The sequence below is a fragment of the Phasianus colchicus genome, chromosome 5 (genome assembly GCF_987193195.1).
Source record: "Phasianus colchicus chromosome 5, bPhaCol1.hap1.1, whole genome shotgun sequence".
Lineage (NCBI taxonomy): Eukaryota > Metazoa > Chordata > Aves > Galliformes > Phasianidae > Phasianus > Phasianus colchicus.
The window spans coordinates 31,310,136-31,327,423 of record NC_143440.1 but is presented as its reverse complement, the minus strand read 5'-3'; the positions used below and the strand labels follow the sequence as shown (position 1 = coordinate 31,327,423).

Below are 17,288 nucleotides of genomic sequence, written 5' to 3'. Positions count from 1 at the left end.
ATGCCTATTACTCCTCTTATGTGAAGACTGGGACACTCAATGTTGGAAGTAAAAGAATAAATAATTTCACAGAAAATGAATTGCCTAAAATTAAAAAAGAGTATTTAAAAAGAAAATGTTAGTTGTAAGATTATCTAAGGACTATACTTCTTTGCCTTTCATCAAGAACATTGAACAGTTTCTCTCTTTCATAACAGTTGTAAGGAACTGGCATTGCTCTTACTATTTTGCTATAGAAATTGCAGGGTTCTTTTTTGTAAAAATTGAAAACAATAGTCTCTTCAGTTGAATTGGGCAATTCATAGAAACAGCTTATTAATTAGTATGTGAAATCATTACCTAATTTGTCCCTGTTGCTGAGTTTGCAAAATTACTGAGATTTTTAATGGGATTGAGGATAACTTTCATCTAAACTGGGCATGTCTGTAGCCCCCTTCCCAGAGGTAATATGTTATGATTCTGTTTCCTTTACCAGTTATCTATGTTCATTTAGAAAATCTTGTTCTGGATTATTGAACAAAAATAGAGAATTCCAGAATATGTTATAGGATAGTGGGCACAATGCAATTGTTAAAATATTCCTATTTAGGAGAACTCTTATTTCATTTTACATCTTCTCTCAGGCTTAATTTTGGAAATGTTGATGAAAGATGTGTAACTGATATCCTTGAAAAATAAGTCTCTTTAGTATCTTCTGCTTTATGATCTGAGGAAATGAATTAAGCAGTGTTTCTGCAGAGGCAAAATTAGATTTGGATTTATTGATCCCTATTCTCTACTTACAACATAACAGAATATATTCTTTTCCACTTAGATCATAACAATATATTTTTTCTTTAAACAGAACAGGTGGTAAGAGGAATTTAAAGATGGAGAGGAAAAGAGAGAAGAAATACCATTTTCAAATAATAAAAAAGTTTAGATTGTTATTATGTGGAATTTGTGAAAGAGGAATGACAGCATATTTTAATGTTAATTAATTGTCAGATGATTTTGTTTTATACTGAAATCTGAGAATTTAAAACCCCATTACTACTATGAATGCATATTTCTAAAATCTCTAATAAATGAAAATAGTATTCCTTAATGATGTTGTCTTTTCTTCTACTTTAGAGATATAATGAACAACAAGGTTTTTTATCAGCATCCTAACTTAATGAGAGTCTTGGGCATGCATGAGACAGTTATGGATGTGATGGTGAATGTGCTTGGAGGAGATAAATCTCAGGTAATTTCACTGTAATTATATTGTTAGTTTTGCATCTTTAACCTTTGAAAAGGTATAAATGGATGTTAAAGAGGATGCATCCAAAGATAAATAGATCTCCTTTATATGCCTGATACTGCTTGTCCTGTTTTAACAATTCTTAATTAACATAAGAAATTGAGAAGTTCTTAAAATACATCACCAGTGTTCTAGGAATTATTATTAATATTATTTTTTAAAGTAAAAAGTTATAGGTATTTTATTTAATAGTACTTTAAAAGATACTGAAATATTTGAATTAAATATATAGGTTAAGTGCATACATGGGAGGCCTAGGTCTGCAGGGAAAATGTCTTCATCTTAGATAAAGTGTTGTTAACAGTAAACTGCATACTTAGTTAACTTGCACCAACTTTGTTTTGAACGCTCAATTTCAATTTCTTGGAACTGATCTATAATTTGCAAAGTTGTACTTAACGTAATGTTTGAATATCTGTATGTTTGTTTAAAGGCCAGCTACCTGAGGAAAGTTAGAAGTGAAGTGGGTTTATATTTTTTATTCTCGCTTATGCCTGGTGTCTTAATGTTAATGCCTCCCCTCCAAAAAGAGGATTGTCCTCTGTTCCCAATGCTGTTTTTTGTGGGGTTTTTTTGTTGGTTTTTTTGTTTGTTTTTTTTTGTTTGTTTGTTTTTTTGCCAGGCCAGGCAAGCTACAATTAGTTATTGTCTGATTAACAGTATAATTTATAGATGTCACAACTTTTTTTGCTGTAGTGTTTGTACATGAAGTCAGAAGTGACAAAAAATACCCACCAAAAATACACTGCAGTGTCTTCTAGTTCTAAATAAGAATGTTGTCGTAAAGAATTTTATAATGCAAATCTACTTAAATATGTAACAGAATTTACTGTGATATTTTTGTGAGCAATGCAGATCTTAAAAAAATTAGTTGGTAACTTGGTCATGGCTTTTAATGTTTCTAGCCATCCAGAATATCCTATTTTGTGTACCTATCTCTATGAAATGTGTGGGAAATCCAAAAAGATTGCCTATTAATCTGGAATCTTCATAGGAATAGGAATCTTATCAAGAAATATGACTAAGAAATATGACTAAGAAATAGACTGTGTTAAGAATTTGATCTATTTCAGTCTCAAGGTACATCATTTCCTCATAAAGTGTGGAAACTTCCAGATAATCAACACCAATTTCTATTTATTTATTTATTTATTTTAATGAAGACTGAGGGCTACAGTTATGGTATGAAATAATAGGGAAAAGGTTATTATGAGAGGGGTTTGCACACGATTGGCACAGAAAGATATTGCAATGAGATTTCATACAATGAACAGCTAAGCAGGAGAAGCATTGCTTCTGAGGTCCAGATATGAAGTATCCTTCATAGGAACTGTAATCTTGAAGTGCGAGTACTGCTTTGTAAAACGGTTGCTGTCAGTTGATCTCCTGCAGGAATGCTAGACTTCTGAGCTTGTACAGAAGTCTCACATAAAAGATTGTTCACTTAGGGTCTAACCACCAGGCTGTAATTTGAAAAAGGTACATGTTTGTGTGTGCTGGGGATCTTCTATTCTCCCAGGAAAGGTATCCTTTTGAATAAAAAAGAGTAAGGCCAGAAACAGTATGGTCAGTTTTGGTTTTATAAATTCATTTGAAATTCTCGTTACTTTAATCCAGTGACTTGCTTATGTACAGTTCAAGAAGATTTGAGGCATCAGACATTAGAATGTTGCTCTTCCTGCTCTCAGCCAAGTTCCTCACAACTTAGTGACTTAGTTTCTCATAACTTAGATTGTATTTTCCCTTCTGCTTGCTATTCCTAGCTTTGTGGACATTTATCCCTGTCAAAAGTTATAATTTCAAGAGAAGAAATTATAGAATCATAAAATCACCAAGGTTGGAAAAGACCTCTAAGATCAACCAGTCTAGCCATCCACCTACCATATTTCCTTCTAAATCATGTCCCTCAGTACAACATCTAAGTGTTTCTTGAACACCACCAGGGACAGTGACTCCATCGCTTCCCTAGGAAACTTGTTCCAGCACTTGACTACTCTCTCAGTGATGTATTTCCTAATGTCCAACCTAAATCTCCCCTGGTACAACTTGAGGCCATTTCCTCTAGTCCTATTGATAGTTAAATAAAAGGAGAGGCTGACTCCCACCTCACCACAATCTCCCTTCAGGTAGTTGTAGAGAGCAATAAGATCACCCCCGAGTCTCCTCCAGACCGAACAATCCCAGCTCCCTAAGCTGGTGATTGTTAAGCACCAGTTTAGTTGCCCTTCCCTCAACACTCCCAAGGGTCTCAATGTCTTTCTTGTAAGTGAGGGGCCCCAAACTGAACACAGTACTCAAGGTGCGGCCTCACCACTGCTGTACAGAGGGATGATCACTTCCCCACTTCTGCTGGTATCGCTATTTCTGATACATGCCAAGATGTCATTGGTCTTCTTGGCCACCTTGGCACACTGCTGTCTCATCAGCTGAGCATTGACTAATAATCCCAGGTCCGTTTCCTTTACATGCTCTTCCAGTACTCTGCCCTAAGCCAATAGCATTCCCGGGGTTGTTACGGCCAAAGTGCAGGACCCAGCACTTGGTCTTGTTGAACTTCATCCCGCTGGCCTCAGTCCAGCTATCCAGCCTATCCAGATTCTTCTGAAGGGCCTTCCAACCATCTTCTCAGGCAGACTGATACTTGCTCTCAACTTGGTGTCATCTGCAGACCTACTGAGGGTGCACTCGATGCCCCCATCCTGGTCTTCAGTAAAGTTGCTGAACAGGACAGGCCCCAGTACTGACCCCTGCAGAATACCACTTGTGACCAGTCACCAGCTGAATGTGATTCTATTTACCACCACTTTCTAGGTCCAGCAATCCAGCCAGTTCTTTACCCAGCAAGGAGTGTGTATGTCTAATACATGGGCTACCAGCTTCTCCAGAGTATCGTGGGAGACAGTGTCAAAGGCTTTGCTGAAGTCTAGGTAGACTATGTCAACAACCTTTCCTCATCCATCAGGTGGGGCATTCAATCATAGCAGGAGATCAAGTTGGTCAAGCAAGACCTGCCTTTCATGAACCCATGCCAGTTAGGCCTGATTCCTTGGTCCTGCACATGTCATGTGATCATCCTCAAGATGATCTGCTTCATAGCCTTTCCTGGTACCGAGGTTAGGCTGGCAGACCTGTAGTTCCCTGGATCCTCTTTATGACCCTTCTCATAGATGGCAGTCACAAGGAGTGAGCTGCTATGCAGTGTCATCTCTCGTTTAGGAATTGGGCATTTTCTGAAGTTGCAACAGCAGATGCTTTAAGCCATGTTTCCAGTTTCCTGGATTAAATGGTTTTATTATGAGGCTGTATTGAGATGTGTAGTGAGAGTGTTACAGTTCACTGCTTCTCTAGAGGAACAGTCAGAAGGTAAAAATTTGTCTGTCCAAACAGAAGGAAACTCATGCCAGGCTTCCTTCCAACTGTGCTATTAATAAATGAGTCAGAAACATCTGAAATCTGTGGAATATGGTGTAGCTGAAGGTTTCTAGGTAACTTAGAAATAATTTAGTATTTACTTTAGATAGTACCCACTTACAAACCTCCAGAAAGGTACTTTGTTGGTGAAAATACTCAAGCAAACTTTCCATTTTACATCACAATTAAGTTTTAGTGGATAAAAGCCTAAAATAGTTATTTTAAAGACTGTGATTTTGTTCTCAGAATTTTGGAACCATAACATTCGTTTCTGTTGTTGGTTCGTTCAGTTTCAAGCAATGCTATTCTTGATTCTCAGAATTACTTCAAAATCTTTTCTTTCATATTAGGAAATTTTTATACTATGTTTTTGATCAGATGACCTTCAACAATAAGCAATTTCTAAAATATTTTTTTACATTCCTTCTGCTAATTGTAATTCTCTAAATTAAGTTGTCACACACTCTGTATCCCTGTAAATTGCGGACATGGAAGCATTGTTGAATGTCTTCATAAGGGAATAAATAATTTTCATTACTTTTCATCTATCTTGTGTTTAAAAATAGAAATGCTACTTGTACATAATAGTACCTTCATGAGTGAAATAGTCAAATGGGACATATGCTATCAGAAACAAGTGTGTAAAAATAAAACTACAGTTAATCAAATCAACTCCACAGAAGTTATCTGAATAGATAACTCATATCATACAGCTTTTAATTACGTTATCATTTTTTCCCCAGATACCTGTTGTCTCAAGTAAAAAGGCTTTACTTAGAATGAGAATTGTGTTGTAAGAGAGGCAGTACATATTGTGCATTGTATAAAGAAACATAAATAATGTTATTTATAGTTGCAAAGCACGAAGTGAAGAAGACATCATAGGAAGAAAACACACAATATTGTGTTTAGCTATCGGATATTAGAGAATATAAAATATTCTGTATAATATTATAGATTACATGGTTAGATGATAGAGACAAAGAAAGAAAGAAAGAAAGAAACAATGTTTTTGCCTAAAGGGTGCTGGTCAGATTATTAAAAAAAGAATCATGAATTTTCTCCCTGATTTTGTGAATATTTTTAGGATGCAAATCTGCAACTGAGCTTGATGCTTTATGTGCTATATATTGGTAATTTTAACAGATCTTGTAGGAAAACATTAAAACAACCAGCAAAAAAGCATTGTACATTGAAAATAAAATATTAATGTATATTCATGGAGCAATGTAGAAGACTTGTACAAATCTTTTTCATAAGGACCGTGTATTTTTACTGCAATGAGTATGGGAGGATAAAATAAGATTTTCAAATATTTTATTCTGCTATGATCTAGTATTTTGGTGACTGAGCTTGTTGCTATAATACCATTTTTGTATAGCCATGTTCGCTAGTCTGCAGATTGCTTTTGAGAGAGTTGAGAAAAATATGTCTCAGTTTTTTTTTCTTATATGTTTTCTATAGTTCTCTGCAAAATGATTTTCCAACATTTTAAACCGAAAGGCCTAATGAATACAAAGGTTAAAAGGAAATGCAGATCCTTTCTTGAATTAGAACAAAAGCAACTGCCATTTGCTTATCACCTTGGTAACTTTGCTATGCTTTCCTTGTTAGGAATGTGGGAAGAAAAATTAGAACAGATTGGTAATTAACATTTTTCACTGCTTTGTCAACATTCTTCTTCAGCAGATCGCTTTTCCTAAGATGGTGGCAAGCTGTTGTCGATTCCTGTGCTACTTCTGTCGAATTAGTCGTCAAAACCAAAAAGCCATGTTTGAGCATCTCAGTTACTTACTGGAAAACAGCAGCGTTGGGTTGGGTATGTCATTTAGTTATAATAGTTAAAACCAAGATAAGGAATAACTGTGTAATTTGTATAGCAACTTGAAGTGTGTGATGAAGCCTTGCTCTTTTTACCTTCTTCTCTGTTTTCCTTTCATCCGAGCAGTCTTAACATAGAAAGATTTAGGACCAAATCTATATTTGTTCCGCTTGGTATAACTGTCATTGGAGATCTAAGATGAAATTAACCATATCTGATGCTGATCTATTTCATCTGGGCAATGAATATAAATTCCTTTTTTTGCTGTTATTGTTTCCCTTCTCCTCTAAAATTTATTCCACTAATATGAATTTCATATTTATATTTTGGAATGGATATTTGATTGGGTGTTTGATTTTTGATGTGTATGTACTAGCTCAAGGAAAATTCTCTTGGCTATGTAGATGGTTATATTAGTAAGGTATAGTAAGACAAGTCAGCATGTGATTTTTACAATGGTTTGGCTATTCATAGCTATTATCTCTATGACCACATTTATCCATATTGAACACCAAAAATGGAATAAGAATTAATGAAATAAAACAGGTAACACTGCAGTTTGAAAGTGACTCTTTTATATATTAAAAAATATTGAACTGATAAGGTTATGCAGCTTCTGAAAGTTACAGATCTGAAATGTTATTCGGCTAAAGAAACTTGTATAAAATTGCTTATAGTTTGCCATGTTGTTAATAATGATTTCTTTATCTGCATTTAAAAATAATGTAGTTCTGTATGTTTGTGGATGTGGATGTCAAGACAGGAAAGGATTTCAGCATTTATTGTAACACTATTTGAAAATTAATCTTGTTCTTGGTTGAAGAACAGCTGTACATACAACATGCTATTAGTATGTTTAGATTCCAGTGTGATTACTGCCCTCTGCTGCATAACTGTGGTTACTGCAAACTGATTTTTTTTTAATATATCTATATCAACGTTCTTCTGCAGCATTTCCTTCAATGAGAGGTTCGACACCACTAGATGTTGCAGCAGCCTCTGTAATGGACAACAATGAGCTTGCACTAGCACTGGAAGAACCAGATCTTGATAAAGCAAGTGATCACTCTGACCTACTTATTCAATAGTGTAGTTGTAGCAGAAGGAAAAGGGCAAGTTTGATCATAGTAGTAGTATTTGAGTATGATCTTTTCAGAAATACTTGCTCTAGATATTCTGCTCTAGTTCTGTCTTAAAGTAAAATTGATTGAGCAATGTTTTTCATGCTTTGGCTTAACACTTAGTGGGAATCACTAAGTGCACTGGTTGAAAAGGGCACAGGCAGAGGGTGGTCATCAATGGCTCTATGTCCAGGTGGAGGCTGGTAACGAGTGGCATCCCCCAGGGGTCTGTCTTGGGACCAGTGCTCTTAAACATCTTTATCAATGACATCGATGACGGAATTGAGTGCACTCTCAGAAAGTTTGCTGATGACACCAAGCTGAGTGGTGCAGTTGGCACAGTTGAAGGAAGGGATGCCATTAAGAGGGACCTTGAGAGGCTAGAAAGGTAGGCCTGGGTGAACCTGATGAGGTTCAACACAGCAAAGTGCAGAGTTTTGCACTTGGGCCAGAGAAGTCCCAGGCATCCGTACAGACTGGAAGGAGCAGTCCTTGAGAGCAGCCCTGTGGAGAAGGAACTGGGGGTCTTGGTAGATGAAAAACTTAACATGAGCCAGCAGTGTGCCTTTGTGGCTCAGAAGGCAAATGGTATCCTGGGCTCCATCAAAAGAGGGGTGGCCAGCAGGGACAGGGAGGTGATTGTCCCCCTCTACTCTGCTCTTGTGAGTCCCCATCTGGAGTACTGTGTTCAGGTCTGGAGCCCCCAGTACAAGAAAGACAGGGAGCTGTTGGAAAGGGTCCAGAGGAGGGCTACAAAGATGATCAGGGGACTGGAGCACCTCCCCTATGAAGACAGGCTGAGGGAGCTTGTTCAGTATGGAGAAGAGAAGGCTGCGGGGTGACCTCATTGCAGCCTTTCAATACCTAAAGGGAGCCTACAGAGGGGAGGGGAATCAACTTTTTGAAAGGATAGATAACTGCAGGACAAGGGGAAATGGTTTTAAGCTGAGGGAAGGGAGATTTAGGTTGGACATCAGGGGGAAATTGAGAGAGTGGTGAGGTACTGGAGCAGGCTGCCCAGAGAGGTTGTGGTTACCCTGTCCCTGGAAGTGTTCAAGGCCAGATTGGATGGGGCCCTGGGCAGCCTGGTCTAGCATTAAATGGGGAGGTTGGTGGCCCTGCATGTGGCAGGGGGGTTGGAGTTCATAATCCTTGAGGTCCCTTCCAACCCTGGCCATTCTGTGATTCTGTAATCACAGTAAAAGAGAACAAGAAGGTGTTTTCCTGTATTCTGTAACTTTCAGTGTTGTTATCAGGTAGAAAAGATAACAAGAATAAAGGCATGAAAAAGGAGAAATGCATGTCAAGAAACATAGTTTGAGGGGAGGAACAAATTCAGGTGAAGTAAGAAGAGGAGAAGGTAAAGAAATGAACTGAGTTCATAGCCTAAATAAATCACAGAGATTGAAAGGGATGGAGATAATATCTCAGAGAACAGAAGAGCAGATATATGAAGAAAGAAAGTAGAGAATATTAGGTTTAGCTGCAGAAGGAAATGAAATCCAGCATTCGAGATTCTGGCAGTGTTCAGGAGAAAAGAGAAATTTTAGGAGAATAGGGATGAACAGAATGGTGGGTACAAAGATACCAAAATAGAATACATGCTAATGCATCAGTGGGAAACAGGAACCAGAAAACTGTGTTTGATATGATAGCAGAGCATCCAGAAAACCTTTGTGGAATATGGCAAAATCCCACAATGGAGGCAGAATTGAGAGAGGGTATCTGGGTTGTGGTGATATATTTAATTAGCAGAATATGCAGTGGGAGAGGCAAAAATTGGTAAGAGTAAATAAAAGGCTGTATGATGGGGATAGCTTGGAAAAGACAATGGCAGGAATATTAATGGAAAGGATTTAAAAGCACAGGAATGTGTTAATTAGATATAGGCAGCATTGAGAACAATTCTCAATTTTGTATCATCTGCAGACTTGTCAAGGATGCACTCTTGTATCATTAATAAAGATGTTAAACAATTTTGATCCTGAGTTACACCATTAGTGACTGTCAGAACATCACCAGTGATGGTTGTATTTTCATGGATAGTACTGTTGGGCAAGTCACTGAATTACCAATTCCAAAATCTACTTGAGAACAAAAACCATGTTCATATGTTATCCTTTATGTATTTTAAATAAAATTAAAATCACATCTATGCTGTTACCTCCAAGTTTCCTTTTAAATGATTGAGAAAACATTTTATTCATGTTTCAGAAATTCAGTTTACCACATTTCTTGTTTTTCAAAGATGTGTCTTGTTTAAAGATGTTCTCCTTGGAAAGAAATGCTGCATTGGGAATTTACATATTAACAAAATGTTATGGTTCTCCACACACAGAGAACTTTTAAAGATATTTATCAATGTTCTGAAAAAAAATATATGTGTATCTATTAGAACTGGTGTTAGTATACTAAGTAAGCTTCTGATGCAACATTTACTTTGCTATTGTAACAAGTTAGTCATACATAGCTATCGATCTGATTTTGTAGTTGTTATGTAGTACTTTAACTGTTTTTCTGTAATGTATTGTGGAAAAAAAAAAATCTGAACATTTTGTTCTACTTTACACATTCCAAATTAATTTTTTTTCGTATTCTTGTATTAAGTTATAGTAGTTTCAGAAATGAAATGTTTGACTTCTTGCTTTTGCCATCCTTGAAAGCAAGGACTAGAAACTAAGACTGACACAATATTGAGCTCTAGTGGTTGTTTATCAAATGAAACAGCTAATACATTAAAGCCCTATTATTCAAATACAAAATAATGCATTGACAGTAATTTTAGAAATTAACTTCTGCATGCATGAGTAAATGACTGTTTCTGTACTGTAGGTTGTTACTTACCTGGCAGGTTGTGGCCTGCAGAGTTGTCCAGTATTGCTAGCTAAAGGATATCCAGACATTGGGTGGAATCCAATAGAGGGTGAACGTTACCTGTCATTCCTAAGATTTGCAGTTTTTGTTAACAGTAAGTAAAATCTCTTAAGAATCTATTTAAAGGTTTTTTTTTTAATTACTTTTCCATCCATAAAAATATACTAACAGACAGAGGTTAATGCATATCATTGTTGTTACAAACTTTTTTTTTTCTATCGAAAATAGAAAAATGTATGTATGTATAATATATATAATTATATGGTGTATATATATAAAATAATATATAATATATATTATACATATTATAAATATATAATTTAGAAAAAATGCAGTTCTCTTCAAACTAAAAGATACCTTTCATAAGAAAGTATGTATAGTGCTAAGATTTCTTTTTCGTCTTCAGGTGAAAGCGTTGAAGAAAATGCAAGTGTTGTTGTAAAGCTTCTTATTCGACGACCAGAGTGCTTTGGACCAGAGCTTAGAGGAGAAGGAGGAAATGGTCTGCTGGCAGCTATGCAAGAAGCTATAAGGATCTCAGAGAATCCTACTCGTGACCTTCCCTCACAAGGATATAAGAGAGAAGGGTGTGTAAATGTAAATGCTAGTTTGGAAAATGATGATGTAGTAGCTGGTTTAATCATGCTAGAAATATGTGGATAATTGACCCTATTAAGTAAAGCATTGTCCCTTTCTACTCTGCCCTTCTGAGGCTCCATTTGGAGTACTGTGTCGAGGTCTGGAGCCCCAAGTACGAGAAAGACAGGGAGCTGATGGAGATGGTCCAGAGGATGGCCACAAAGATGATCAAGGGACTGGAGCACCTCCCCTATGAAGAGGCTGAGGGAGCTGGGCTTGTTCAGGCTAGAGAAGAGAAGGCTGCGGGGTCACCTAATTGCAGCCTTTCAGTACCTATGAACAGGAGAAGAGTCAAGTCTTTGAAAGGGTAGATAACAGCAGACAAGGGGAAGTGGTTTTGAGTTGAAGGAGGGAAGATTTGGTTTGGATGTCAGGGGGAAGTTCTTTACAGAGAGAGTGGTGAGGTACTGGAACAGGCTGCTCAGAGAGGTTGTTGATGCCCCGTCCCTGGAGGTGTTCAAGGTCGGATTGGATGGGGCCCTGGGCAGTCTGGTCTAGTATCAAGTGTGGATGGAGGTTGGTGGCCCTGCACGTGGCAGGAGGGTTGGAGATTCATGATCCTTGAGGTCCCTTCCAACTCAGGCCATTCTGTGATTCTGCATTATACAAACACGGAACATTAAAGATTCACACCACAAGCAATTGTCATATCAAATTCATTAGGTATGATCTAGATAAAGTGGAATGCTAGTTACAGAAGCAAAGTCTGAAGGAGAAATTAAATGGGAAGGCTACTGTGGAATGACACAAAGGCAACAGTAATGTGAAAGAAGAGAACGGCCTGGTATAAGTCAGTTATTACTATACTATTGAATTGCATCCTAGCTCTAGGGATACCAAAAAAGCTTTAATCTGCCAGAGGAAATGTGTATATCTGATTTATACTCTCTGAATCATGGATCTCGCTTCAGAGAGGAGCCATAAACTTAGATTAGCATAATTACTCAGTGGTATTGCTGATTACCTTTTAGTGATGAAGAGGAGGAGGAGGAGGAGATCGTACACATGGGCAATGCAATCATGTCATTTTACTCTGCTCTCATAGATTTACTTGGACGCTGTGCACCAGAAATGCATGTAAGTTCATTCTGTCACTTGCTCAGAAAATGTGGGAGATATCTGAACAGAACTATATATGTCTAAGTAAGCTGTTCCCTATTCGAAAGCTTTCTGCCTTCAGGAGGTGGACTTTACTGCATTTTTTATTCTGCCTATACAGATGTCTTCCCTACAAGCTGTTTACAAAAATTCAGTGACTTTTGATTTCTTGTGCTCTGTTATTTTTTTTAAGATTCGGGAAATTTTATGACTATGGGAGTAAAGTACAAACGAACAAATAGCATTGCACATTTACACAGCCAAGGAAATTTCTGAATCTCGCCTTTTACTGTACTCTAAAAAGCCATAAAAAGTTTATTTATTGTGCACTGTTGAAATATTGTATCTACGTTATCTGCATATATTGGAAGAATATTTCTGTAAGTAACAGGAGTCTTTTAGAAAATGTAACTCATCACTTTATCTGATGGGTCCTTAGGAGGCTTAGCCACATAGGCTTTTTGCTTTCTTAGGAATTTATATTACATTATTGATGATATCAAGATTAGGAAAGATGAAAAAGATCTCAGGTGAAAGATAAACTTAAAATCTGCAACTCCTTTATAGTGGTGCAATAAATTGAATTTCTTTGCATTTTTTCTAAGTAGTATAATGTTTCCAAAAAAAAATTGCATTAATATCAGTATTTTGAGAAAGAAATTCCAATTTTATTCAGTACTAAATTTCTTAACTGATAAGCCTTCTCTCTAACAGCTTATTCAAAGTGGAAAAGGTGAAGCTATTCGAATCAGATCAATCCTTCGATCTCTAGTGCCAACTGAAGATTTGGTTGGGATTATAAGTATACCACTAAAGCTGTCAACAGTTAACAAAGGTAATTTCAATCTTTTTACTAGACTAATACAATTTTTATAAAACGCTGTTGTCACATAAGCCTTCTAATGTGAAATAGAACAATCTTACTAGAATTGAGTATAAGTTTTCTTTAGGATTTAATTGGATATGCATCAATTAGACCTGCTCCCATATAACTGATTCTTGGTCCTGTGGAACAGTGTGTGTAAAAACCTATGAAATAATATACTGGAACACTGCCCTAGTGCTGTATAGCAGTCATTATAGAGATGCTGTCCCTTTAGGAAGAACGCATGAGTTTGAAAAAGTGTCTCCATACTTCCACAGCATCCAGTCATTTGTTTAGAGAAATTAAAGGGTGCCAATTAATATCTATTTCTGGATTTGGTAAGCAAGAATTTATTGAATTCTTTTATCATCACAAACTCCTATAGCCATAAGTTCCAGAATTTTGCTATTTTGCTACATAAAAATACATTTTAAGCATCTTTACAAAAAACAAAACAAAACAAAAAACCCTTGTATTCTATTAATTTTAATGAACACCCTAGACTTCTACTATTGGTATCTAGTATCTTGATGGCTTGTTTTCTGCTAGTGAGCTGATGGTTTCGTAGAATTTCAGTGATGTCTTCAGGATCTCTTTTCAGGCTTGTGTTTTCAGTTCCAAGATCAGGATCATATAGGCATGTTTTTTTTTCTGCATAAGTAATAGCTTAGAGTTGTCTGCATGAAACTCAGCTGTCTCTACTTTTTCTAGTCACTCAGTTTTATTACTATTGTATGCAGGCTTTTAGGCTCTTTGTTTACTTTATTCTGCAGGTCACTGATGACTCAGTGTATATTCCTGTTTGATTGATTAAAATGTTGCATGTGTATATCACATTTATTTGTTAGTTAGTTTTCTGCCTATTCTGTATATTGCCAAAGGAAACTATACTGTTTATTTCGTCCCTGAGGAAATGAAAACCAGCTGCATTTGGGATTGTTCTGATCCAGACAAAGTGCTCCTCCACATTTACTGTCTTTTTCCCAGTTTCTGGATGTAACATTCCACTCTGACCTCTAATGTTCAAGGTCCGAAGCCTGATTTGTTTTTGATTCAGGTGCACACCTACCTTCATACATGTTCATCTTGTCTTAAAATGTTCTCCCTTTCTAGCTAATTCTCCCAATCTAGCTAAATAATGCTGCTATCTCTCCTTTGCTTTGAGACTCAAAATCTCTTTTTCCATAGGGTCCACCCATAACATAAAGGCAAGTTACCATGGAATCCTTTCACACATCTTAAGTTTACCTATTTTGTGCATGCATACAAAACCTTAACCCTGGAGCACAGACTTCTCACTTTCTGCAGTAAACTTTGTAGCTCCCTGTATGTGTCTGGATGCCTACCTAGTTGAAGTTGAGTTTTTATCATTGAAACTAACAGTCTTGATACTCCCTGCTAAAGGAAACTCCATGGACCCTCTGAAACTTAAAAATGCAACAATTCAGAGATTACAGGACAAAAAGAGAGATACTCTTTCTTGTTATGTGACTACTGATTCTTTTCTAGAAGCAGTCATGTGGTTATTCAGAGTGGATTTTCTTTTCAAAAACTAACATTCAAGATAACTTTATAAACTGCAAATATCTAAAAAACTTATATTCAGCAAAAGAAGACATTTTTATGGTATCTGATTGTCATCTTTACTGTTAATTTATGCATGTTCCATAGGCTATGAACTACCAGTCTATCATTTTCTTCTAGGGCAAAATAACTTTATCCTCTTTCCCTTTCTTCTATTGTACTTTCTGTTTCACAATAATTGTCTATTACTCATTATAGTCAAAGAAGTTTATGTTATATAAATATATAATAACTTCTGTTGCTGTTATTTTCCTTTATAAAAGCATATTTTTTCTAGTCTACTTAACATGGTGCAAAAATTAAAATTCTTAAGCTTAAAAAACTTCACATTTACTATATATTCTTAATATTTGCAGTAGTATTTTGCTTTAGTTTTACCTGACAAACATTGTATATAATAGTAATGAAACAAATGGAATAATTATTCATTCTTAAGCTTTTATTTGAGATAAAAAGATTAATGACTTGTAATAGATTTTATTTTTAAAATTGAAATAAATACCTTCTTTTTCAGCACAGAAGAAAACTAAGCAAGAATATGACTCTAAGCATTTGATTTTAGATATGAAATTTGATGATAGTGTCTTTCACTATCTTGGTGTTTCTTTTTTTAGTCAGTTATCTGCTATTAAAAAAGCAATTATGTATATTTGTGTAGATGGCACTGTAAATGAGCCAGATATGTCTGCGACTTTCTGTCCTGATCATAAGGCACCAATGGTACTTTTTTTGGACCGTGTGTATGGCATTAAGGACCAAAGCTTCCTCCTTCACCTACTTGAAGTTGGATTTTTACCAGATTTAAGAGCTTCTGCCTCTCTGGATACAGTAAGTATTTTGCTTTGGAGATTGAGTACAGTGGCTGGATAAAGTGACTCAATTAATTTAACAAATAAAACGTTGAGTAAAAATGGTTTTTTTAAAGGGCAAGTATATGCCCTCTATAAACCCAAAGAAAAACAGTTCAGTTACCTTTTCATTCATTTGCAGTGCTTGAGTTTTGATCATAAGCATTCACTACCACTGAAAGTGTATACAGAACTTGTAATGACTAAAGGCGTTAATGAAGGCTTGCATTAATTATGCCATAAGTATTTAGAATGTTATGTAAAATGTCTAACGATTACTTTCAGTTCATGTGTTCTTCCATATTACACTGAAAATTCATACTTCTGTATGAATTAGATATACATATCTATAAATATAAAGAAATTGAGATGAAAAATGCTACATAATACTTGGTGATTTTTTTTCCCTAACCAATTTTAAGGAACAAGCTGCTTCTTTTCTCTTTTCCTTTCTCTTGTTTCTTTTTTTTTTCTCTTTTCTCTCTCCTCTTCTTTTCTTTTCTTTTCTTGATTGGTTCAGAGAGAACTGTTTTAATGAGAGAAGTGGATGACTTGGATTTTCTCAAGTTCATAAAATGACTGTCATCATCATGCATATACTGGGAATACTATGCTAGCATCCAGGCACTAAGCAGATTTCAGGAAAATGCCTCTGTTATGTTTTATAAATTTTTATTTAGTAACCTTTATTCCATGAGATATCAATTTCTACTTCGTACAGGTTTCTCTAAGTACCACAGAAGCAGCTCTTGCACTAAACAGATATATTTGCTCAGCTGTGTTTCCATTACTCAAAAGATGTGCTCCCCTCTTTTCTGGAACAGAACATCATGCTTCTCTTGTTGACTCCATGCTTCACACAATATATAGGTTATCCAAAGGACGTTCCCTTACAAAAGCACAACGAGACACTATTGAAGAATGCCTGCTTGCTATCTGCCAGTATGTATACCTGTGTACAAATTCGTTCTTTTGTTTGAAAATAAGAATATGCATTTTATTTTCATATATTATGTATATATACTGCATATAAAGTAGAAAGATGAGTGTTTTATTCATGCATGAAATAAGTGACCAAGCTGTATGACTCCAGCACCCTTTCCTCTGCTGTCTTATGGCACAATCATACCTGTCATCTAATCACATAAAGGGAATGCAAAAATTGGCTTTGTGATTTACCCTTCTACATATAGGTGAGGCATGGTGAGATTCTTTAAGCTTCAATTTAACCAGTTTAGTGTTTCCTTTCTCATTATTTTGATTATATTCTCCTAAGGTATTATGTATGTGTGCAAATCAAGTTTTTCAAAGTACTTTTAAAACTGGTTTGAATTCTAATATGCAAAATGATTTCAATTTATATTTCATTTTTACTGGACCCAATGAAATTTTACTAAGCAGATCTTCCTTTTTTTTTTTTTTTTTTTTTTTATTATAGCCACTTACGTCCCTCTATGCTCCAGCAGCTATTGAGAAGGCTAGTTTTTGATGTGCCCTTACTCAATGAATACTGTAAAATGCCACTCAAGGTAAATAGTATACTTTCTGTAAATGCATTCAGCATAAAACTTACTTCACAGTAATTTACCTTTAGTCTTTATGCTTTCACATACAGGGTGCACTGCTCTCTAAAAAATAAAAATGAAGCAAAAAAATGCTGTTTCTATGAGTTATTTGAAGTAGAGAAATAAATTATAGGTGTGGGTGTAAATAATATTACATATGTAAATATTTAAACAGG

General features: G+C 35.8%; 1 protein-coding gene across 16 annotated transcripts in view; it reads left to right on the top strand.

Moving 5' to 3' along the window:
- RYR3 (ryanodine receptor 3) overlaps positions 1–17,288 on the top strand; it is a 202,157-nt gene that overhangs the window by 111,032 nt on the left and 73,837 nt on the right. For 12 of the 16 annotated variants that reach the window (XM_090141242.1, XM_090141244.1, XM_090141232.1 and 9 more), the window contains 10 exons: positions 1,114–1,228; positions 6,383–6,515; positions 7,470–7,573; positions 10,472–10,607; positions 10,920–11,100; positions 12,124–12,229; positions 12,965–13,085; positions 15,358–15,527; positions 16,269–16,489; positions 16,986–17,076. In XM_090141242.1, coding sequence (XP_089997368.1) covers positions 1,114–1,228; positions 6,383–6,515; positions 7,470–7,573; positions 10,472–10,607; positions 10,920–11,100; positions 12,124–12,229; positions 12,965–13,085; positions 15,358–15,527; positions 16,269–16,489; positions 16,986–17,076 — 1,378 coding nt within the window. The remainder of the gene's footprint in view (positions 1–1,113; positions 1,229–6,382; positions 6,516–7,469; positions 7,574–10,471; positions 10,608–10,919; positions 11,101–12,123; positions 12,230–12,964; positions 13,086–15,357; positions 15,528–16,268; positions 16,490–16,985; positions 17,077–17,288) is intronic. The other 4 variants (XM_090141245.1, XM_090141240.1, XM_090141235.1 and 1 more) reach the window with 1 other exon arrangement.